We start from the raw sequence: 25,857 nt of genomic DNA, 5'->3' as shown, positions 1-25,857 counted from the left end.
AGGAAATTAAACTCTAGCAAAGAAAAGAATTTCTAGAAGGATAAAAAATTTGCCTTTTTTCAAATCAAGTTGTCTGAAGTTCAGAAATGATCTAGTAATTTAAGAGTAAAATCTGATGACAAAAGTCAAGTTTATAATATCTTTATTTTTAAAGGCAGGACAGTGGGGACAGAGCAAAAAAATGCACACAAAGACAGGGAAACATCTGTGACAATTCAGTCTAGCAAACATTCACAGAATCTTTGACAGAAGAAAGGCAACACAGAGCAATAGTATGAGAAGCAATATTTTACAGTAGTGGCAAGTCCAGGTGGAATACATGTCACTCATAATTTGAGATGAATTGTCGTGTACCAGTTAGGTCTGTTATTCAAACATCAAATATTTACTTCATCATAAAATTGATGTAAGCAGAATCACATTCCATTAGAGCTTTGAACATTTTCATAAGCATTTACTCAACTTCTATACAGAAAATTAAGTAGAGGAACACAGACTCTTCACTACTCAGGAATTGGCTTAAGCAGCATTTATGGCACAGAACAATTTTGCAACATTAGACCATTGCCAGGACAACTTGAACAGAGTTAGCAGGTAGAGCTGGGCAGGAAACATTTCAGGAAAACAGGGAGTAGGAAAAGAAAATATAAAGGTAAGCATATGCCAAAATAGCAGTAACTTGGTGTTGCAGCTACTGCTATTTCTTCCACTTCACAAGAAGAAATGCTTATTCTTCTGTGGGTTCTTCTCTCAAAGGAGCTGTTCCACTTTGTGAAAATATTTGAGTACTTTGGAGCAAGGACTGAAATCTAACTGTCTCAAAGTTAATGAAGGGCCTTTTTCACAAGGTCATATTCAGCACCTCTGTGGTCCTTTCACTGTTTTAACAAGATGAAACAGCTTCAAGAGAATACATTGAGGGAACCAGACAATGTCCTCCAGAATAACCTCTAACTTCTGGTTCAGGGCATTCACTTGCTAGATCTAGGATCTTAGTTCAAGCCTCTGGTTTAAATAACAAAGACCCTGCACTCAAGTTCCTCACATTCTAAAGAATAATGCTGCCTCCAAATTATTTGTTATTTTGAGAGTATCTCTGGTTTTGACTAGCAATTCCATCCTGGAGGTGAAGAATCTTCACAATAAAAGGTTAGTGGTTATCAGCCACTTCCTTCAAAAAGTTTTGGTTTTGGTAATTTGACATTACAAACAAAAAAAGTACTTCATAAAAAATATTCCCAACCAGCTCTAATAACACAGGCTATTTTTTTCAGTTCAGAGTTAAAATAGCATTATATGTTTCTTTGCAGTCAAGACATTACATTGCCGAATGATATATAAAGCAAAACAAGATTCCAGCTGTTTTATGTCATATGCAAGATAGAAAGATCCAGGTAGGAAGGACAATGAAAAATGGTAAAAGGGTTCAAGAGCAGGAATAAATACCTTCTTTAGCCACACAAGCCACAACATAAGTACCACCGTTTTACATAAATGACCGCTTTCCTCAGCTAATTCCAGAAAATGGATGTAGGTGGAGCTACTGAAGGACAGGAAGCAGACTCTAGTGAATCAGAGCAGGTGAGAAGGGTTCTGGAGTAAACATCTTCTATTACTGACATAGGTATAACACCTGAACATAAGCTGAAATACCAAGTGTCCACCACCCACCACCCCCCTTTCTCTTTAAGCACATAATTCTCTGGTTATTTGTGTGAAAACACAGAAAGTCAACAAACCACTGAAACAGTTTAGATAGCATGACTTTATGCTCCTTTCAGAGAGAAGTGTTTCAGAGAGTGGTATAAAGCATAGCTGAACCATGCAAATGTATGCAGCCCATTCCTCTCATCAGTCCTGTGAGCACCATCTGCTTATTTTTATTCAATATTCTTTACTGTGATTTTAAAAAGCATAAGATTAAGAGTATTTTAGAGCCAAACAGCTCTAAGAGAAACAACTACTTCCCTTTGAGTCCTGCAAAGCTATGTATATGCTGTCATTTTATTAGCATAAATAAGGTGCTCTATGTTATATAATGGAGCCATGTGATGCTTTTAATCTTTTAAAATCAATATACACCATTAAGATGTTGTTTAATCCATTTTCCCATAGAATGTATTCATTTCCTTCTGTGTATAAACAAAGAGAGCAGCGGTACCCATTGTAGGGTGAAAATATTCTTCATTAATATAGTACTTTCTATATGGAAACATGCATTTTGATATTTTTTCCACCTGTCTAACAATTCATGCTTCTGGAATCCACAAATTTCTATATATACCACACACACAGGCACTTTGTACTATCTTTACCTAAAGACTAATAGCGGGAAAAAAATTGTGAAGGATTGGACAAAAGTATATTAACTTTAATGCATTCATGTTAAGGGTGCAGTGCAGGATTCCTTGCTGCTCAACAGGGGACAGAAAACATGCCATGCTATGCTGGTATAGCTGGAGAAAGCAACTAAGCACATGGACAATTGCAAATCTTGAGAAAAGCGTGAGGTTTTTGTCCCTCCTGTTAAAACCACGTTTTTTTCCTGCCATTCTCTACAGATGTGTGCACATTACAACTCACCAGGTGTCAAAGGTGGTTTGTCTCTTGGGGTGGTTTGTCACCGTGGTGCTGTCTGCTGGTAACACCGAGGCTCTGTTGGACACATTGTTTTCTATGTAGGTACTCTCTGGACGCGGAGATGGAACTGAACAGAGGAACAGCAAACAATGTACACTGAGCTCTGCCAAAAATCCCAGCCCCCACTTCTCTGCTCCCTCTTACAGGAACAGGAGAGCAAAGACAGGGTTGTGTTCTGTGTATGATTGAAAAGAAAGCTGACTTTTGTGATCCTTGCAGGGTAACATTGGTTGTAAAATGAGACCATCATCAGAATTTGTGTAAATTGTTATTATATTTGAGAACACTTCTATTGGTAGGGAGCTCTAAGTGTGACTGATATTCAAAAACAGGAAAGAGAATTAGAGGTTGGAATACGGTTAGTAAAGACATGAATACTACAGTTTACGCTCCATCTTCACTTTAGACCTTAAAAAAGTAACACCCATCTTGGAAAAAAAAAATTTGATTTTTGAAGAAACTAAAAGAAAATGCACTAAAAATTAAAACATCAAAATTAGATATTATGCATTTTTCAAACAGACATACTGTGCTTTTGAAAATAAACAACTATATACAGATCTAGAACATAAATTTATTAGAATTATGAATATCACAAGAAATACCTGCACTGGATTAAAGATTGACCAGACACTAGTTGGAACATTAATGCAGCATCACATTACACAATCTATCAAAATAGCATCTGTAAGGTTTTGCTGAAATTGTAGCACAAAAGTATATGCTAATAAATACTGTTCTAATACAAAGGTTAAATTTATATAAATAAGGATTTACCTTTTCACAGTAATTTGCATATACTGTTATCACCAGTTTTGCACACACTATTATCAAAGTACTATTTTAAATACAATATCATCTTCCCAAAGCAATCATTAAGTCCATCTAAAATATATTTGTTAGATAGATAAAGTTGAAGAGGAAAAGTCCTCGTTTTGGGAATAAGGAATTGAATAAATCCCAGATCTGCAGTTTCTTTAGCACATGATTTATGAAAGTCATTCTTCTTTGGAACTTTTGTTTCACTATATATAAAAAAGAAGGATAATTCACGCAAAATTTTAGGAGCTTTTTAGGGATTAATTAAAGCAATTCAGGATTGATTCTTAAGCATCCTCTGTTGCATTTGCAACACAAACACTCAAAAGCATTGCTCAAAACAGTACAAGCTTTAATTCTGCTCACAGGTCTTAATATTGCAGTGGGGCACTTGCAAGGATTGTCAGATTTCAACGTGTCTAAATCAGGTCATCAGCCAAGCGATCAAGCTGAAGAGGATCAGAGGGAGATTTGTGACTCTACTTAAGGTTATTAGGTGACTCATAAGCGAATTTCAGCTGATTGGGACTTCTTAAGGTTCAGGGGAGCCCCACAAGCCTCCTAACACTTGCAGGACAGTAATTAGCCTCTTACCATCTTTTTCAAAACAATTATCCAGGTTTAGCCATGAGGCAGCTGCTCAGAAAGCACCATCTTTTGTGTGCCATAACAGAACAGTATCTGTTTGTGTACATACACAGACCTCTTTTATTATTTATTCTGAACTGCAATTATCTAAGTGTGCTCTTGCTTGTAGGAAACCCCTATCTTTAATAAGTCTTAACAAAAGAAATGCCACAGGTTACAAGCCATTAAAGCTAGAGTTACACTTCCATGTCGCACAGTATCTGAAACAGATCAGTTAAGTATGTCTGTGTGCTATGAGTGCATAGGTATAGAGAATTTATAAGAATTGAAAATAAAAATTTAAAATATTAATTAAGTGCCCACTTTGGTAATATTAATTTTGTTCATTTTGCCCTGATAAATAATATTCTGCTTTACAAGGTACTGCAGTGGATGTGCTTTCCAATTAAAGTGAGCTATCATTTACAAATAAACATTAGGGTACCAATGCAGTTCCTGCCAACTCACCCTCTGAAAGCTGAGTAATGATTCTTGTTCCAATAAACCTTTGTAGCTGTTCATGTTAATTCTCTGTATCAATTTCTAGTACTTGATTTATATTCCATGCTAAAATTCTGGATTAAATTTGAAAGATCCACCATGAAATTACCTCTGTAAAAGCTGCCAACTCTTCTCGGAACAGGGTCATTATACAGAATTCTATTCTCCTTAGTAGATGCTCCATCTTCTGTGTGTGGATCATGATATGCTCCACCCTATGCAACAGAACAATAATCTATTTAAAATGCAAGACTGTAAACTGATTTTAAGTTTTTAACTAACATACATAAGCAAGAAAACTCCAAATTCACCATACAATTTTCCTTTCATATTATTAATAACTGCAAATATCAAATCACAGACAATGTAATCAATAATTACTTGGTTTTGCTGCTTGCTTGCTTCTTTCCAAAATGAAAAAAATGGTATTAACAAAATTTCACCTCTAAGTTGTAATTTTAAAGACATGAATCTGATTCAGGCCCTCAGAATTTCAACCTGAATGAAACACAACTGTAACATCTCTGGAGGAATCTTTTCCTGGAGGCTGGCTAAATTAATTTCTGATGGAATCTGGTCATTCTGCTACTGGCAAACATTAAAAAGCAGAGAGGAATGCATCTAATTTGAGATAATTGCAATACCAAAGCACTATCATTGCTTATCATCTCTTATCTCTTAATATCATTACCTAGAGGTACCAACAATCACAAAATCTACTGTATGCAAAATAATAGAAAGTCTCTGACTAAGAAATCTACAGACAAGGTTCTTCAGTCAGACAGGGTGGCTAAAAGCATATCATTACCTTTAATTTATTCTATTTTCCTGAAAACAGTACTGGAAGTACTTCAAGTAAAAGTTTAGGTGAGCCAGTGGAAACATACTTATGCACATAATTAGCCACCAAATATGACTTAACCCCACTCTTAAATGAATCAGAAACTACAATTTTTCCCTCAGCATGAACTGACCACATGAAATTTAATGCTCTCTCAAAGACTCCTTAGGAAACTTCTGAAACCCCTGGACTAACTGAAATCTAGAATGTCCAAGAAGAACAAAGGTTAAAAACCAAAGCCACAAAAAAGCCTAACCAAAAATAAAAACTGGGATTTCAATTCACTGCACAAGTGATTTGCAAAATCTTCTTTGCTTTTTGTGGATTAAGTTCTGGTCTCACTGTCACAGAGAAAACAAACCTTGAAACTGAGGCCAGAACTGCAGCTAAAACAATGCTTCAAATCCCAGCTGGATTCTTCTAAAATTTACCAGAGGCTGAAGCATTTGATTAAATTACTACTTGTATTAGATACCTCTTTTTTATCAGCAGTTAAATTTCAAACCTGAGACAGTAACAGCAACTTGTATTTGATCTTCTTCTGCTTAACCCTTTTTGTGTACATTTAATTTATATGTTAAAAAAAAAACCCTTAGAACAAAACTGTTGTGTTGAGACTTGAAAAGTCCTAAAACTAAGACTAGATGAGGTTTTTTCCCTTGATTTTTTTCTTAAATAAGATTTAAAGCTTGGCAAAAAAAAAGAATGTTTTTCTTTAAAAAACCTTGGTACAGCTAAAAAGAAAATCAATGAGAAACTAGAAACATGGAAGTGAGGAAACTTCACCAAAGATGAGCAGAGAAAAAAACCTAGGTGAACTAATCAGAAAAAATAAGCATGAAAACAGTAAAGAATCTATGAGAATACATATTAATAGTGAAATTTTTAGTTCTCTAAACTAAAAAACTCCTGAAGGGAGTGAAATTTTATGACTCCTAATGCATAATGTAGAAAAGGGGAGAAAAATGAGGATAGGAAGGAGCCAAAGAATGACTTCTTTGTGAAAATCCCTTCATGAGGTATAAGAAGATTGACAATTCGATTTGTTACTGAAAGCAGTATAAACAAATAAAAAACAGCTTTGTGAATTCACTGACTTAGCATTCATTTCAGAAAAGTCATTTTCCTTTCACACTTCTAATGGTTGAAATACAGATTTAAAAGCACTAAGTGAAGGCTGAAGTTTAAAAATACTGACCATAAGAGATAAAGTTCTTTATCTTGAATGAACAGACTTTGCAAAGCAAAGGAAAATCAACACAAACATAAGCATTAAAATACACACCGATTTTCCTAACTAAAATAAAAATCTGTCAACCCATTTTCAATGACAAAGAATGATCCAATAAAAGCAACTGGCCTCTAAATAATACAAAACAAAATTAAAATTACTTCCAATTACTATCTGCTGCATAATGCAGAAAATGAACTGAAGACTACAAGGCAGCGTGACCTTTTATTATCAAAAACTGAAACACTGATATTACTGCCCTTCCAAATAATGTCCTGAAGAATCAGTAACATTTAATTTGACTGATATGAGAGAGACAGAAAATACACAGGAAAAGTCTGTTTTTGAAATGGAGCTGCTGTAATCCCTTCTAGGTAGCTTTTTAAAAATTATTATTCCATTGCACTTCTATTTTGATATTTTCTCATGTTTGAATACACATAGTCTTGAATGGAGAAGATGTGCAATGGATGAAAAAACATATTATGTCTTTTTTTCTCTACTGGACTGAGGAGACAACCACTACCTGAAACTCATCTTTTTATGGTACTTGTAGATAGACCCCTATTAGGTCAGCTACACATATTTCTTGGATAAACTACTAAGTGGGCAGAGTATTTTAGTTTCTCATAGTAAATAATAATCTTTGGACCTTAAATATTGTTTGCAGGTCTTCTGACTTTCTTCAGTTTGTCAACAAATCTGAACTAGATGTTCTCTCCTTAGAAGTCAGTCTATCACAGGTGTAGACATAGTCAAACACTCATTTTTGTATTTGTCTCTGCACCATTTTGTTAATAGAGAAATTTAAAGCTCTGAGGACAAATACAGTCATGTTTACATATCTGATGTGTAAAACACGAGATAATTCAGAAGTGCTGTGTAACAAATGTAAATCAACTCTAGAACCAGCCTGTCCTCTACTCTTTAATTAATGCTCACAGAAAAAAACACAAACAGGTATCCACTGATAGTAACCACTGTGAGGAGTCAATTTACCAGTGGCCACTACAACATGAAATCTCTAGATTCCACCAGTTACTTATCATACGAATCTAAAGACATATTGCAAGCTTGGATATTTCTCTAATAAATTTGGGTATTTCCGCAATAATGTCCTGCTATACCTCAATGAAACAGTGGCTTAAAAAATTAACATTAGCATTCGTAACAGAAATACATATAGGAAAAGCTAAATAAAAACACCAATGAGAAAGATAATTAAGCAAAATGAGACAGTAAAAATGACATCAGACCATGCAACCAAGGACTAATAACAACGAATGAAATTTTAACTTTGGAGACAATTTTTCCATCCTCACATTTCAGTACCTTAAGATAATGGTATTCATGGCCCATTTTTTAAAAGTACCTTGAAATATTCAGCCCTCCTGAAAAAAAGCCCCCAACAACATCCCCATACCATACAAGACAAATAAATTAATAACTGCAAAGAAACAAACAGAAGACAGAAAGCAGGCCACTGCCCCCACGCGAGTTAAAAGGAGAAAGGTAAACCTTCAAATAAGAGGCAACATTTTGGACTAACCCTATTAGAATCTTCTGTACAGTCTTCTCGTGATGAGCCAACAGACCTTGTGAGTGACTTATGCTGCACCTGTGGAGATAACAGTTGCAGGCTGTTTGCTCTGGCTGCCATCCCTTGCCCTACGCTTAAGCCACCCTCTGAGCCCTTTGACCTCACTCTGTCCCGGCTCACATACATAGAGTGTCTATGAGGGCGCTGCTGTGAAGAAAAAGGACTGGTATAACCTAGACCATAGGAAAAAGATTCATGTGGAGCAGATACAGAGTGGGAATGGCTTCCATCCATGTGATCTGGCAGTTTTAGCTCCTCCATTGTTTTGGAGTGTCTGGTTGGTGGTCTTCGGGTGTCCAGGGTACCCTCGCTGCGGTTATTCCTCGCGGATGGACTGAGCATAGTTCTGTTATCGCTGTGCCGGGGAGCACTCGGACTGGTAGGAGAGTTCAAGTCCATACAGCTGGATGGAAAATACCTACTGGTGTTTGGTTCTGCAGCTTGGGCCCTGGCCTCAGAAAGGTTGCCCACGGATTTTGAGTCTGTCAGAACTCCATGGCTCTTGGACTTTGTCCGATAGGAGGGACTCTTAGAAGACTGCGGGATGGTGTCGATGTAGCTGTGGCGACTGTGCTTGTCGCCAGGCTGCAGAGTCCCAGTCTTGCTTTGAGTAGTTTCCATAAAGGAGTGCCGGTTCTGCTGAGATCTGGTGTTAGACTTCAGGTACTTTGTGCCTGAACCATCAGAACTTTTGGTGTCCACATTAAAATCAAACTCTGTTTTTCCCTTTGGTTCCTTTGGGCTGAGAAGATGTGGCATGTTATTATTGGCTATATCCTTGTTGCCAGATCCTGGTGTGTTGCTCGGTTTTTTTGCATGCATTGGACTAGGGGCAGGTCCAGGAAGGTTTCCATTTAAAAAGCTTTCATTTGCTGGAAGCCCCTCTTCTCTTGGCCCGCCAGCCCCTAGTGTCTGCAAATCCTTGCTGTTTGATCTGTGGTGTGACTGCAAAGCAGAACTTTTGCTGGCTTGATTTCTATATTAAAACGCATAAAGAAGCATTAATATATCAGATTACTTATTCATGTATTAATAACTTCAAAAAAGTACACCCATTTCAGTTACCATTTAAAAAATTTAACTGCAGTAAGATCAAACATTGCCAAGGCACCAGAAGCTTCACTAAAATAACATATTTTTAAGTGTTCATACATTGTTGTTTCTGGTTATAATATGATGGTAAACTCTGCTTTGGTTAATGATTTTGCTGACAAAAACCCTGAAGACATCAAATCTAATAATAGAAATTCCAACATATATTTGCACATTTATGCATGTGTGTACGATGTGAGTACATTGCTAAGTGAAGCATTACATTATAAAAATTAGCTGTATATCAATCGAAAAAATCTTAAATACACCTGGCATATCAAAGGAAGGTAGAACAATCAAGTATGTCAGCACTGTCAAAAAGCCCTGATACAATCAATGCTCCAGGCTATCTTGTGTATTCCTGGTTTGGAGGAGGAAGGGAGAGGAAAGGAGGAGAAAAGAAATTATTGTTCAGATGGAGTGAGCCTGAGCTAGCCCTGTAACACCAAACCCAAAACCAGGTCTACCACAGGAAGACAGCTTTTGTGGAACTTGGCACTATCCCAGTTTTAGGAACATTAACTCATTCTAAAGCTGCACCTGAAAGGATCTGCAACCAGGCTGACTTGGTGCAGAGCTACTTGGTTGTGTCCTTATCCTCTACTCTCCTTCCTAGCTTTTCTGGTTTGGGGACTACCGGACTGAGATATGAGTTGGTTCTGCAAACCCCGAGACTGATTTTTTTTTTTTGAGCAGGATTTATTATCTCAGGTTTTCTGGCATTAAACCAGTTCAGCTTCTGGATTTAGGCTGGCATTGCAATAGCCAAGACTGAACAGTGATGGAGCTGTGCTTGTTTGCTTTGATAGACCTAGGCATGCTATAATCAATTAAATTATTTCTGTAACAAATCTATGATGTAACTCAGATATATTACCAAGGGTTGAAGTGAGAGCTTGCTGTACCTTTGTTGATCTTTTTGTTAATTATAATTGAATAATGCTATCTGTTTTTATGCCTAGGATTTTTGTATTAACCACTTCAAGTGATCTCATAATCTATTTCATACAGTTCCTAAAACTTAAGCAATTTTAATGCCAGTTTAAAGTATTTTTTTGTTAACAGCCAGTATATTTTCCAAAATTTTAGAGATAGAAGAACCTAGCATTTTTACTAGGCAAGCCTTTTGGACAAGTTTCCAATGGGTGTAGGTCTTTCTTTCTGATGCCATATGTCCAACAGTAAAACTTCTACTTTAAGCTGTAAAGGCAGCTAAAACTTTTTGGTGTCTATCTTTGAAGAAGTATAGATTGTGAATGTCATCCCAAGTCTTAAAATAGAGGAGCAATTTTTTTAATCTCACAGGATAAGCTAAAGAAAAACATGGCCAAGATTAAAAGCCTGCATACAGAATATTAAAATATTCTGCATACTTCAGAGGGTGACCTTTATGAATGCATTTATCAGAGCAATAATATGAAGCTTTTTGTGCTGAAGTATTTCATCCAGCAGTAAACCAGGTTCATTGAGGTATGAAAATTAAGTGGTTTCTCTCAAGCTATGTGGGTCCAGCAAGGGAGTCACCGAGCAAACATATCCTGCTATGAGCCTGAGGTCAAATAGACTAGACAAAATCCACAACTGCAACTGCAGACAAAATTCTGTTCATCTCCCATTTGGAATGTGATCAATGCGCACAATTTTCAGGACATTTAGCTGCTACAAATCTGTGTGAACTTTAAGCTTTTAAATATCAAAATCTTGGACAGATTTGTACATATACAGCAGTGGTAGCATTCCAAAGAAAAGAGCATTCCTTTGGAATCTTGGGCATCTTCCAAGCCACAAAATTCCTATTGTTCAAGAAAAAGGCTAACATTTTTTTAAGGTGGATCAGCCAATTATTTTTCTTTGTCATACGCAGAAATGGCTTCAACATTGTCTCTTTTTTTTTATTTTTTTAGACACATGCTGTCTGAGGCAGAAAGTAAGCAAAAATTTCAGCTTGTGTAGCTGTAAATACTTTGTCTGCTTCCTTGATTCAGTGAGGCAACACAGAACAGCATACATATCTCAGTGTGCCTAAGCTGTCAAACAACCACTTTTCTTGTAGGTGATGCTGCATATGAGCAGAACAACTACTCACTCACTGGCAGAGCAAATGTCAGTGGTAACAGTGACAAGACTACATTTACCTGTTAGATAAAGTGTTGCTGTCTGCATGGTAAGGTTTTCTCTTAGCTGACCGTGAAGGTGAACTTCCACAGCGATCCAAGAGTCTTTGGGTTTGAAACGAAGGGTGGTTCAAACATTGTTCTGTCAAATATCTATCTGCTGGATCTAACTTCAGTAAGTTCTTTGAAAAACAAATCCCAAAGTTTAAATGTTAGTATTTGTATTTACAGTAGCAAAAAACCCCCCAGAAACCAAAACAAAAAACCAAAACCAAACCAAACTGAAACCAAAAAAAACCTACAACAAAATAAAGAACATTACTGGGTAATTTTTTAATCTCTAGTGTTTCTTTGATTAGATGTCACTGCTAGAATAATTTAATGATGCATTAAACTACATATGAAACAAAATAAACACATATGTGTTTATTTATATAACACCATAAACACATATGTGTTTATTTATATAACACCATATGTGTTATATGTATATAATTTTATGCACACATATGTGATAGTATGTTTTAAATACAAAGATATCTAAAACTTTAAAAATATGTTTTATATAATCTATACATGTTTTAAATATTTCTATTTTTAACATATTTTTCAGGATAAACCTTAGAACATTGTTTTGAATCAAAAATATTACATTTACCAGTAATAAAATGCTGCAATGAAACAGGCTTTACAAACAAACAAAGCAACTATATGGGAACATTCTTATGCAAGACCAAGCATTATTTTAACATTTAGAATTTTTAAAAAATACATAAATATAAGAATTCTGTTAGCTTACAGGGCTCAAGTCCACCCATATTTTCAAAGAATTCTCTAAATTGTTTACAATGCATTCAGAATAACACTTGCCTTGTAATTCTGTTAGATCAGTTGTGATTCTAAACAAAGACACTTCCTGACACGAAGAAAATATTTAATCACAAAACTTGAAAACAGGAGCTTGGGTATTTTGGGAAGTTTGAAAGGTTTCTTGCAGGAAAAGAGCAATACAGAGTTTACACTGGAATATTCAAACATGCATGACTGTTAGCAAGGTTAAAAGTTTGAATGGCTATTAAGTAAAAAACCAGCTATTTCTTAAGGGTTGTATATTTTTAAGAGAGATTAAATCAATGTGTGTCTATGCATACACAAGCTTAAACATACACACACACACACACACACACACACACACACACTACATTAACACTGTATTCAGCCACTCAACCGCAAACTGGGTTTCCCTTCACAGGATCCCTGCACTTCAGAATGGAAAATGCTCAGGAAACAAAGCAAGTGGCAAACCAAACTCCAATGCAGCTTGGTCATACAGCATGCAGCACCTTTCTTTCTCAAGTGACACACTGTACTGAATGATTAGCAACTTCTTTCTCCCTTATTTCTGGTGCTCATCACTACAGTGGCTCAAAAGGCTGGACAAACACGAGGAGGAGGCCACATGTGATTCCTATATTCCCCCTTAGAAGAGAGGATGTCCAGAGGCTTCTCACAAGTGCCTGTACACTACATTACACAGGCTGGATGACAAGTGAGGAGAACTGGAAGCCCATAGGTTATCGCAAGGCTGGGAATCTGTCTGGAATCACAGAGAACTAGTGGGACAGGGCTCATGGCTGAGGCATGATCACTGATGGGCACAACTGGTCTCAGAATGAAGGGGATGGAGAGGGAGAAGAGTAACACTCCATAAAATTGACTTCCTGGATTATATCCAATGTCATGGAACAAAAGGTTTATCCATGGACAATCTCTAGGTCAGGATTAGAAGGGAAAGCAACACTTGGTATGTTATGATGGGAGTTTGTTACAAACAATGCATTGAAGAGCATGAAAGTGATGAAGAGGATAACTCTCTATAACAAGAAAAAAAATGCCTCCTGGTCACAGACCCTCCTCCTCACAGCTGACTTCAGCTATCCTGACACCCAGCCTGTGTACATGTTCCAAGAGTCTTCTAGAATCAGTTGGCGGAAATTTCCTAGTGTGGATGCTGGAGAGGCAAATTAGCCAAGGAGGGGACTTCAGTTTACTCGAGCTGCTGCTCAACAATAGTAAAGTACTGGTGAGAAATCTGATCAAAGAAGACACTCTGAGCTGTAGCAACCATAGGATGATTACAGATTGAACTGAAAGAAGAGGTGGGAAGATAAAGATCAGAGATAACACCCAGGACTTCAGGAAAGCAAATTCCATTTTTAGAAGGAATTACCAGGTATAGTCTCCTGAAAAACTACCATAAGAGGAAAGATGTCCAGGACAGCCCTTGGTTTTTATGGAAAACTTATTTTGAGTTCAGGAACAAAGCATCTTACTGTGTAGAAGACCAAAATCTTTTTCATAGGTTCAGGTTAGCTAAACAGGGAATTTCCTAATAAACAAAAATACAAAACAGGAGTGGGTGAGAACCAGAGTGAAGGACAGGATACAAAGATGGGCTACAAAAGCAGAGTATTAGTACAAAGGTTAGGCCACTCTTCAGAAGGCTGAAGTCCAGCAAAGGCAAGTAAAGAAAACCAAGGGTAAAAAGAAAGGGTTCTGTAAGTATTCTCTTTAGCAAACAGCTCTGAGGAAATGCATGTCTGGTGCTGAATGGCAGAGACAATTGAATGGCAGATAATATAAAGGAGAGAGGCTCAAGGTCTTTTTTCCCAAGTCATAACATGCAAAACCAGTTCCTTACTCCCTAATGCTTGCAAATCAGCAAGACTTGTGAAGGAGAGCAGAGGACTGGAGCAACAACAAAGCAACAAGGTCAAATTGGTGCCTCATCATTAATGTAGTCCAGAAATGCTCTCTAAATAGATATATGTTAATAACTCCCTACTTCAGCTGGCATAAATTGAAGTGTGGGTTATTCAGTGATTTAGTTATCTGACCTGAGGTCCCTGGGAATGCAGATAATGAGGAGCACAACAAGTGTGGACATGTGTCAGACTGTCCCTTGTCTGCAGAAGAGACAGGCACACAACAAAGTATGTGCAGCATTTGCAACATGCAACTTAACCACAAGTCCCCTCTGTTCTCTCCTTGTAGGCGTCTGCACATTGTTTAACAAGGTTCCAATTCTTGAATTAAGAAATGCAGATCAAACACAAAATATCCCCTCTACAGAATTCCTGACCTTTCTCACCCTGTAGGCAGAAACATCAACAGAAAAGATGAAGAAATTAAATTATTTGGAAACCTGTGCTTCCCTAAAACTCAAGTGCTTCATTTCACAACTTTTCAACTTGTAAATCATATCAAAAAAACCTAAAAGACACTGAGATATTACATAAAATTTAGGATAAAATGAAAATAAACCCTCCCCCAGTTCATGTAACAATGGTCTTAAGACCGATCTTGAAATTTCCGCTCTGCAATATATGCTACCAGATCTTGAGCTACAGCTAACTATGAAATAAAGTTTATATGAATTAGAAAATAGAGGAGAAAGTATAATACCAAAACAAGTAATTATATGCACTGGAGTGTATCATATTGCAGACTCCTCGAAACCAAGATAAAAGCCATGCTGACTCTCTCCATAAGGCAAGGAGATCAAAGGGATTTGACTGGCTGTGTTGAAGAAGAGTAGAGCAAATTTGGTGGATTTCTGCTGCCTACAGCAATACTACTAAAAGCAAGTAAACACCCAAGTATTTCCCAAAGCATCCTTGCTTTCCAAGACAACTGGTGCAGAGAGGTTTGGGATCATACAATTCATTCAGAGTTGATTAGCCATATTCATGCCTCATGTGTGTCCCATATTGCCTTTAATTCTTTGGTGGTTCTATGATTATAAACCTAATTTTAGAAACTATGACTTCTTTCTCCAGCTCAATGGGGATGAAATGATGTGAGGGTTGTACTGCAGCTTACCATGGGAGTATTTTTATAGTCCAGTAGTAAAGGACAACAACATGTGTTCCATACCCAGGAACACAGCACAAATGCAAAGCACAACATTTTTGTGGGGAAGGAGCTTCTCCTGATCCCCCAAAAGAACTCTCAGGACTATAACCTACTTTGGCCATGTATAACTAGCTGACTTGTCCCAAAACAGTACTGAAGGGTAAACTAACATACACACCGTGTACAGGTGATAGCAAGCAGATTGAGAGTTTGGATAAAAACCCAGAACTCCTACAGGTCAGCTTTGTTTTTGACAATGTCCACATCCTCACACTTACCCAACAACAAATGAAAAACAACTCAGGTTAGCCCAATACTCTGTGGATGTATCTAAATATGATCACACTCTAGCAGTCAGTGCATGGATGTCAGTGTGAATGCACATCTCTGCAAAGGATGGTGATGATGCTTTATCTGAGCTACATATTCTTTATCCAATCAGTTAAAATTGAACAGACTCTCCTGGCATTTGCAAGGGATATTTTCCTGATTCCTAGGAAATACCAAGCCTTACTACAAACAATGGTGGAATCAAAATATCTCAAGAGGGAGTTCCCAAATTCCTTCTAAGATGCGTTATGTAAGAAAAAAGGTAAAAAAGTGACTTATATATTTTCTTACATATCACAGACAGAGAATAAAAGACATTTTCCTACCTTCATAAGATCAAGCAGTACACCGCTTAAAATTCCCAAATATCTTCTCTCTAAAGACTGTGGATGATTGACTGCTGGAAACTGTAAAAAATACACTGTAAATATACTGATCATGAAAACAAGGTAGCACATGAATACAATGTTTCAAAAAATGGAAACTAGTGAATCAAGACATGTAATTAATGGGAATCCTAAGCATTGAAAAATTTAGTGGTTTATGAAAACTATAAAATATTAGTGAAATAAATAACTCTAGATGTGTGGTAAGCATCTAGTCAACCAAAGAAAGTATTCTTGATTATTAGGGCAGCCAAGAAATCATTCTCAACTGAGAAATAATCAACCAAATCTTTTTTTGTGGCACTATGATTGACAGGAGGTTTAAAATAGATGCAGAACTAACATTAGTAACATATTTATTAAAAAAAAGGTTAAAAATAGCTCAGAGAGAATTTGAGAGTGCAAATACAGTACTACTCATTAATAATATAAAACATTAAACTAAACATTACTAAATAATACAAAACATTAACAAAATACTAAACATTAATGTACAATTCTCAAGTATTTTTAGTGAGAAAAGGCAAAAGCTCAAGGATTTGAGTTTCAGGGTTACTGCTGGGTCATGCTGCTGGCAACACCATGAGAAGCAGTGCACACTGCTGGGGGCATCCATTAGTTGTACTAGTATTACTTTTCGTAAATTACATCATGTGAACTTTGAAGAACATTAATTTGAATGCTTTTATTCCTAAATAGTCTCTGTATTTTTCTTTTGACTTTGCTTTATTTTGAAGTGGTTTTCTAATAATTGAGAATTTTTTAAAGTCCAAGTCTGCTATATTGATCTCAAACAGTAGCATAGGTAAAACAAGTCTTCCACACTTCCTCCAATTTTAACATAAACTAAATTGTAAAATGTTCATGTCTTCCTGTGGAGTGACAATCATAAAGAAGCTTTTATATCTAGAATGATCAGGGAAACAGGAAAATGTGCCAAAGCCAAGCAAAGCACCAGTGGCTTGTCACAGTAATTGTTCACATTCTTCATGTAACTTATTGGTAGAACAAATATTTGTAGCCCTACATTGCCACTCACACTTTTCTGTAAAGTCATGAGCCTATTGGTGGCTTCTGATCCCATATTATTTTACTTCCTTATGTCTTCAACATATCCTGGACGTTTTCCTCCTCAAAAGAATTGAAGAGAGGTCACTGAATACTCCCTAAACCTCAGGAATGAGGAAAACTGTGTTATATACATATATATGGAGGATATGAGTAGAAAGAAAAGACAAGTTTGCAAATCTGCATTTGGATCCATGCTGGAATATTTGAAGAGAATTTTTTTAATCCTGTTTTACAAAATGGCAGTATTCACTTAAGGTAATGTAGAAATTCACAAAGTCTAAGCATATAGACAAAAAATTTTACATCATGGGCTATTTCTATCATGAGAACATCCAGCACCAAATCCAGCTCACAAGTAATAGTTGGCTTGATCACAGCATACCTACTATCTGCTCTGCAACAGAAAATCTTTCACTATTAAGCACTACATTCAGAAAATTAAGCTACATTCAGAAGAAATGTACTTTTAAGGCTGTCTTATAGCACAGGATAATTTTTTCCCACGAATTAACTAATGCTTATAATATTTCAAACAAATATTTTTTGTAGTTTTTTCGATGTTTAAGCCATTATTCAGACTTTGCTTCAATTTATAGAAAAATCTATATTCTAGAAAATACTCTCTATGAGGAGCCATATGGCCCTGTCCACATCAGCAGCATCCTGACTTTACAGATGGGACTAAGAAGGCAGGAACATATCTGAGGCCAAGCACTAAACCACTGATCTGGGATGAGAACAGAGACTCATAACTCTGAACCTTGTGCTAATCACATTAGGTCTGTGCTGTCTTCTTGAATTATTGTATTTTAAAGCTACAAAACAAAGATACTTCATCTTAAGACATCACAGAGCATTTATCCAAACAAGATTACACTGCACAATAAGAAAAGCTGTAAAATGATGTTAAAGAGGCAGTAATTTATTCTGCTTACAATTTTTAAAGCATTGTTTTCCTGAGAAGGGGCTATAAATTTCTCATAGAAAAACACCATCCAACCCACTGTTTTAAACAGGATGAAATACAAACAGGACCTTGCAGGAAATGCTTGTCTAATAATTTTTTTAAACCCTCCACTCTTGAGTGTGAGAGTGTACAAACTTCAACAAAATCTCTTCAGAATTAGTTATTCTTATACCTAAAATAAATACCCTAACACCTTAAGCTAACTTTTTTCTTATCACTGTTAGCTAAAACAAATTTGTGGTAACTTTGAACATGCTTTAACAGAGCTAGGTCCCCATTCCTTCCCTTTCACATTCTCATGTTTTCTCTTTGTCAGAGTAAAACTCAGATCTTGAGTCTTTAGCACAGATCAGGTCTCCTAAAACCTTCATACATACCTTTATAGGATTTACACTACTGATTTCAGAATATTATCAAGATCATAAACTCACCTTTCCAAGCAACATTCATCAATAAAGAAAGGACAACCAAAACTGAATTACAAGGAAAAATGAGTACAGTCACTGACCAGGTACTGTTAAAAGTAACAGGGCAAATACTTATTTATTGATTCTGGTATTTTGCCATATTGCATATCCCAGCTTGGGTAGATCTGCACGCAAGTGTCATCAACATGTTTTATGAAAAATCCTTTCCTTAGGATTTTTTCCTCCTGAGAAGCTGAGAGGCCTCAAAAACAAACTGTAAACAATTCTTATCTGCTACTGCAGAATGCAACAAGTAGATCTGTGATTATTAGTCTCATTTAGTTGTTTCTAATTAATAACCAATCACAGTCCAGCTGTCCAGACTGTCTCAGAGACAAATCTTTGTTATTCATTCCTTTTCTATTCTTAGCTAAGCCTTCTGATGAAATAATTTCTTCTATTCTTTTATTATAGTTTTAATATAATATATATCATAAAATAATAAATCAAACCTTCTGAAACATAGAGTCAACTTTCTCGTCTCTTCCCTCCTCCTGAGACCCCTGCGAACACCGTCACACAAGTGAGTCTCTGCCATTATATTATATTGGCAAATCCTTGAAGAGAACAATGCAGTGGGTAGCAAGAGCTTTTTTACTCAAGAGACTTTCATAAACTCCTCAGGAATATAAGTCAAAAGGCAGAAAGCTCTTCTGCCATGGTATTAGCATCTGCAGCTTAGATTTTCCCAACAAACTAGCTTGTAGAAAGCAGTCCTGAATTTTACACAACCTGACTTTATAGAACCTTGCCACTAAACTTTCCAGGGCAAACCCAGTAGGTTAAACCCAATGTTACATTGGGTATAAGAGGTAAATTGCATGCCAAAAATATCAAAGAAATGAAAGAAAATCTTTAAACAACTTTTAACAGGAAAACAAATGTACTTACAATACTCGCTTCTGGTGTAATCTGACTTTTACTTTGACTTATGAATGCTTTATAATGTTTATATCCTATACTTACCCAGAAACGTAGGCAGAAGATAACGCACAATGTAAATGTAAAGAACCTTTGCAGCACTTCACACAAGTAAATAAGAAAAATGAGAAAAAAGAACAAAGCTTTCCCTTACCCGCAAGCCATGGAAGCGTGGGTTGCTGTAGAAGAGCTTCATCTGCTCGGCTGGCAGTGGGCCCAGCACCTTCTGAATGGTGAAGAGCTGGTCAATCTCACTCTCGCCAGGGAACAGGGGCTGCCCGTCGCTCAGCTCCCCCAGGATGCAGCCTACAGACCACATATCCACAGCCTTGCCATAAGGGGCTCTGCCAAGCGAAAAGAAAATGTTTGTCACCCACTGCCACTGCCTTCTTACTGAGCTGCTTCCATTTATTGGCCATATTTCCCATAGCACACTTCCTCACAACACAGAAAAACAAACTTCGCTATTAAGCAAACTACCTCAAAAACCAAGCCCTCTGTTTCTGCCCTAGATTTCCTGATGTACCCATCACTGCTTGAAAAGGCAGGAGATGGATTCTCAAGCACCTCCAGGGACCTTGTTCTTTTTGAAAAATCTTACAGACAAGAATAATCTTTTTGACTACAAAGCATTCTTCACTCACAGCTAAACTACCACTAACTTCCCTTCTCTCTAGAGCTCATGCCTGCACTCTGTTCCTGGACTACATCTCTTGTTTGATTGTGCTTAATAGGTGGATGTGCATACTGGGTCTGGCCACTGGGAGAACAGAATTATAAGAAATCTATATTTCAGCATTTATACACAAAAATTTTAGTTAGCAAGAAAACAGAGTTCTCCTGAAAGCTCTTGTATAGAAAAAACAAGTGAGGAAGCAATGAAAGCATCATAAAGTAATTCCTGTTTGGGAGCAAAGCCACAGGCTGGGGTCTGGGGAGAGCTCTTTTTTATACACCCAAATTTTTGCTTGTTGAATTTGTAAAAAAATCGTAAGCACCTATATTTCCAAATATCTTCAAATGTTTAGATTTTGAACAAAATTACTGGAGAATGCTTTTCATGTCAGAAGAAGGCATATAAAACAAAAAAAGACTGGAACAAAGACTGAACTGAAAACATATTTCACTGAGTCTCTTCTTTTTGAAACTTGTAATCCAGTAACTCAAACTCTGTTTCATGAGATTTAAGTTACAGCTGGCTTGCCTTTTTCTGGAATAAGACAGCACCAAGAGTTGCAGGTGACAAATCCTATCCTAAATCTGTGTCCTTCACTCCTTCCTTATATTGCTGATTAATGATGTTTAGAGAAAGAACATACTCAAACTAAAAAAAAAAAAAAAAAAAAAAAATAGTTTGACTCTTCCCCATTGATTACTCATGATTATTTACTTCACTTGTGGGGAGGACATTTGGCCAGAAGACCCTTTAGGTGAAGGTGAGAAAGCACTACTAGCTGGACAATAACGCAAGTGAAACTGCTGCAGGACTCTATGGCAGCTGGGAAAGCTGAAGTAAGGCACCAAAACTTCAAGAAACACTCACTTGCCTTAGAGAATGTGCCATGAGACACTGCTGTCCTCTCACAACAATCATCCCAAAACCAAAAGTTTGCCCTACTGGAAGAGACCACTGACAAAGAACCACCAGAGGCAAAGCCATGTACCATTCCCCAAATACCACTATTACTCAGTGGGGTTCATCATTGGCTTGGGGTTCATAATCCTACACTGTGGCTCCCTGTGCATTTGCTGAGACTCAGTGTTTGACCCTTCTAGGGTGCTGCTAGTCCAACCCACCCATTACATCAGAATGACTTAAAGTAAGGCCTAGTTTTCCTTCTCAGTGCACAAGGCAACACAGGCAAGAATGGACTCCAAAGCCAAGGCTCTGCAGGCAAAACAGTGAGAGTACAGGTAAAAATCTTCCCCTTTCATTATGACAAAAACCCAAATACATCTTTGTTTGCAACTCCTTTAATACAAAGTTTTCCCCACTAAAATGTGAAATGGGGAAAAGGTTGCTGTAGACTGGGGTACTGTAGAACAAGCTAGGGTTCCAACTGAGGGATGGGTTAAAACTCCTTTGAGGCACGGACCATTACCTTTCCTTGCTCTTAAGAATAAAGGAAGCTGAACTACAGTTAAGAACTTTTCACTATTTGCTCTGTAATCAAACAGAAACAAATCAGAAAATGGTCATTTCTTAAGGCAGCACAAACTGCAATGTTGTTGTTTGAAAAGGTGAACTCAGGACTTTTTTTCTGCTGATTGTCAGGATCAGTCTAGTCAGATCACAGCAGACAAAAAAATGCAAGAGTGACATGGCTGACAAATGAAAATAACACCTACAGCACAGACAGACCCCTCAGAAGCACTACAGTTTATGCCTGAACATATTAGATTCTCCAAACATGTTTTCATCTAGTAATTTAGCATGCTTTAAAATCTACTGGCTTTTAGCAATATTTAGTCATCAAAGGGTACAGAGTACTCCACTAACAGTAGCTACCTGAGGCTCTCCAAAATGAGTAGATTTTAGTTCTGTGAATAATTACGGAGCAATTTCTTTCGTCTCCTGAAATTTAAGTCTTGAATGTTATCACTAAACAAAAACCTCTCTGGGACACATTTTCAAAATTCAAAAAAGTAAAACTGTATTTGTTAAATTGAATGTAGTTAATAAACCTATGAAGACTTTTGAATACTAGATGCTTATAAAAATTTGGTAAATGTAAGGAAAGGGGGAATAGGAAAGTGAATGCCTGGGAAATAGAACAGGATTGCCAAGAAACAGGCATCACTTTGCCAGAAAAACTTGGCTTTAAGAGCATATACCAGCACAATTGAAACATTAAATACACAATTCCCCTCCCTTTCTCTACGAGCTAATCAAACAGATTTAGTCAACTACAAGCAGACATAATTCCTGCTAAATTTCCTCTGCCAACAAAACAGTTTCAGAAAATGCAGGTCAGACTAATACTATGTCTGTCAAGCTTTTCATGTCTTTCCTCCTAAATCCTCATTACTACTAGAGACAGAAAAAAATGGTTTGTATCTAAAAAGGTCAAAATTTATGCTATTTTTCCAAGTCTTTTATTTATACTTATAAATGTACATACACACTTCTCTGGAAGCCTTACTGTTTTCTCCAAAACATAAAAAATTGAGCTTAGAGGTTTTTAATAGCAACTTTAAGATACTATTAAGCACGTAAGAAAACAACTGCCAACAAATTTGATTAAGATTAGCACAGGTCTGGGAACACTGGGATGACTTTACTGACAGAATAATTATTAGTAATTATTTACCTTTTCAAAAAATATCTAGCTCAGTGTTAATCAAATGCTTCAACAAAGCCTTGTTTCCCAGGAGCACTTAACATCATGCTTAAAGACTCTTAGGAATGACCAGAAATATTTTGATTAATCCTGTGGCTAACAGTTCCTTATTTTAAGAATATGTATATATAAATACACATGCACTGTATATTGGAATTGTATTCTAGGAGAGCGTTCACATAGTTTAGCTTAATGCTCTGTTTAACTTGAATGTAATGGGAAGATCACACATCACAGGTCTCCCTTTTTTTTCCCCCTCTTCCTTTGCCCTTGAATTTGTTCATTTGGTATCTCATGAATTCGTTTATTTGGTATGTCATGAATTTGTTCATTTAGTATCTCAAAATCTGTTTTACCTTCTGAGGTAGTAAAATGCTCATTTTATGGATGAATAAAGGAGCAATAGTCAATTTTCTGGCTGAGGCCACTCATGTAACTAATACTTTTGCAATCAATGCAATGCTAACGTAACAGCACTTTATTAAAATGATTTATACAGCCTCCTTCAATAAATTCTTCCTAACTAGTAAAAATCTAGCACCTTCCTTTTGAGTGACTTCAGCAGTGCTGGCAAAGGGTAACTACAAATGAAAATCAAAACACAGAATCATAGAAAGTTTTAGGTTGGAAGGGACCTTTGAAGATCATTTCATTCCAATCCCCCTCACCTGGGCAGGGACACCTTCCACTAGATCAGGATGCTCAGAGCCCCATTCAACCTGGTCTTGACACTGCCAGGGATGGGGCACCCACAGCTTCTCCAGGCAACCTGTTCAGAGCCTCACCACCCCTGAGCAAAAAAATTTCTTCCTAAGACAGTTCTGACACAAAGGATGAAGATAATAAGGAATGTTGCATTGTGAAAGCTGTACTGCCATTGCTATGTGATGTCCACACAAGGTTGATGGAACATTCCAGGCTAGAAGACTACCATGGAATCCTCTTCTGAAAGAAGTGGTGCAGGATCTGGAAGTACATCTTTTATAATTCAGCCTAATATTTTGATCAGTTAAACGCTGCTCAGCTCAAGACAGGTCAATATGTCAACGATTCATACTGACTTACTGGAAATGAACAAAAATTAATGAAAATCTGGAAGCCCTTGAAACCTTGCCTTTAAATCAAACTCAGTTCTCCACAGCAAAGCTTACAAAAGGTGCTGAAAACCCATATAGAATCAGTAGAGATTTATTATGGCAGTCCTCAAAGTGTACTTACCCGAGCAAGAGTTCAGGTGAGCGGTACCATCTGGTAGCCACATATTCTGTATAGTTAGCATTGCTTCCTTCAGAGAGATTCCGAGCAAAGCCTGTCAGAGAAACAGCAAGAAAGATTGTACCCCATTTCAAAAACAATACCTGTATCACCACTGATTTTGGCAGGAGGAGGTCATGTCTACTTATACAGAAGCAAATTGTTTACAACCCGTGCTGCAGAATGATGTCTCCAACAACTGCTTGTCTACGGAACTGCAAGCTTTTATTGATACAACAGTGAAAGTCAGCATGTCTGCTTTATTGACTCCCTTACTTGTGTACTATCTCACAAGTCAGTGGGGTTTTGCTATTACTCTGCATGCTATTATGTAATCAAAACAGACTGAAAGCAGTTAACTGTCAGTATGCCATGTCAGCTACTGTAATATTACACTAAATTTCACTGAGGTGCTGTTTGCAGAGGAAGATTCTTTAGATAACTTTAGAAACATTACACATGCATATGTACTAGACTTTTCTGGTCATTGATCCTAGCTACTACTGGCTTTGATTTTTTAAGCTGGTCAAAAACCAACATATTATTCTCATCTAAGGACACCCCCTCCTGGGCTTGGCAAGGAAAATGGTCATCTCCTCAAAACTATAAAATGCAGGAGTCTAGGAAAACCAGCAAAACTGCTTATATATGCACTTGGCTCACTCCACATGTTTTGGCTTCTCAACTGCTTTAGCATCATATTCACAACAAGGTTCTTCACAAATTAGGATCAGAAAGCTTGTCCAAATCAACTTCTTTATCCATTTAATTTTGTTAAGAATTAAAAAAAGAATCAAAATGTATACTTATTTACAATTGTACCAAAAATTCCCTACTGTCCTAAGGTGTACAATTATGACCACTGGATGACAGACAAGTGTCTGGAAAATCCATTTGTAGGAATAATTTGAACTTTTATTTTCATTCTCCTCCATTCATTAAAAGCACCACAGTAATGTTACTGAATTTTTCATGTAGAAGTACTCCAGGTCAGATGTTGGTACTATTTTCAAAAAGTATCAAGTCTTTCTGTTTTCAAATAAATTATTAACAGGTGAGACAGGACAGACAGATCTCAGCAGCAAGACTCCACATGTGTCAGCTCCTCACTAAAGCTCAAAGTGAGACAAACTTTTGGGACTGAAATGCAGAAGGAGCATTTCCAAAATGCTTTCTTATTGGCATGTGGGATTAAAACACAGTTCAAAATTCCCTTCAGTGAAATCACTGTAAGTCTTTCCACTATTGCATGAACAATGAAGAAACAGTAAAAATTCCAAAGTTTTGCAGAAGAATAAGACATAACTTTATTTACTGACTCAGTAAGTAGTACTTAAATGCAATAGATGTTTTTCTTTATATCTGAGTTCCTCTGCAGAAGCTGCCAAAATTGCCTTTTCCATTCAACTATGTTTTGTAATGTTGTAATTTAAAAAGTTTAAAAATTGGTTTTAGCATTCTGAAAGTGTAAAGCTTAGCATGAAGAAGCCCAATTCCACTCACCCCTGTGGAATACTAATTTACTACAAGATGAAGTAAAAATCTGGATGCAGATTATTATTACTATTATCATTAGACTAGTGATCACAGAAAAAATTATAAATTTGTTAATGACATAGGTTACAGCTGTTACTTTTTGCAAGATACCTCTAACTCCAAGTGTTATTAAACTAAAAGATGGGATGAGTATGATGAGGAATGGATATTTCAAAGCTGTTTGAACATAAGAATTCATAACTG

General features: G+C 36.7%; 1 protein-coding gene across 4 annotated transcripts in view; it reads right to left on the bottom strand.

Annotated features, from left to right (window-relative positions):
- The window catches only part of CDKL5 (cyclin dependent kinase like 5), a 131,145-nt gene that overhangs the window by 18,743 nt on the left and 86,545 nt on the right, over positions 1 to 25,857 (bottom strand). For all 4 annotated transcript variants that reach the window (XM_050971211.1, XM_050971207.1, XM_050971215.1 and 1 more), the window contains exons 8-14: positions 24,082 to 24,172; positions 19,677 to 19,866; positions 16,037 to 16,117; positions 11,487 to 11,647; positions 8,209 to 9,235; positions 4,697 to 4,802; positions 2,584 to 2,707 (exon numbers count right to left, since the gene is read on the bottom strand). In XM_050971211.1, coding sequence (XP_050827168.1) covers positions 2,584 to 2,707; positions 4,697 to 4,802; positions 8,209 to 9,235; positions 11,487 to 11,647; positions 16,037 to 16,117; positions 19,677 to 19,866; positions 24,082 to 24,172 — 1,780 coding nt within the window. The remainder of the gene's footprint in view (positions 1 to 2,583; positions 2,708 to 4,696; positions 4,803 to 8,208; positions 9,236 to 11,486; positions 11,648 to 16,036; positions 16,118 to 19,676; positions 19,867 to 24,081; positions 24,173 to 25,857) is intronic.

This window comes from Serinus canaria, chromosome 1, assembly GCF_022539315.1.
Source record: "Serinus canaria isolate serCan28SL12 chromosome 1, serCan2020, whole genome shotgun sequence".
Lineage (NCBI taxonomy): Eukaryota > Metazoa > Chordata > Aves > Passeriformes > Fringillidae > Serinus > Serinus canaria.
The sequence above is the reverse complement of the archived record's forward strand: the minus strand, read 5'-3'. Positions and strand labels throughout refer to the sequence as shown.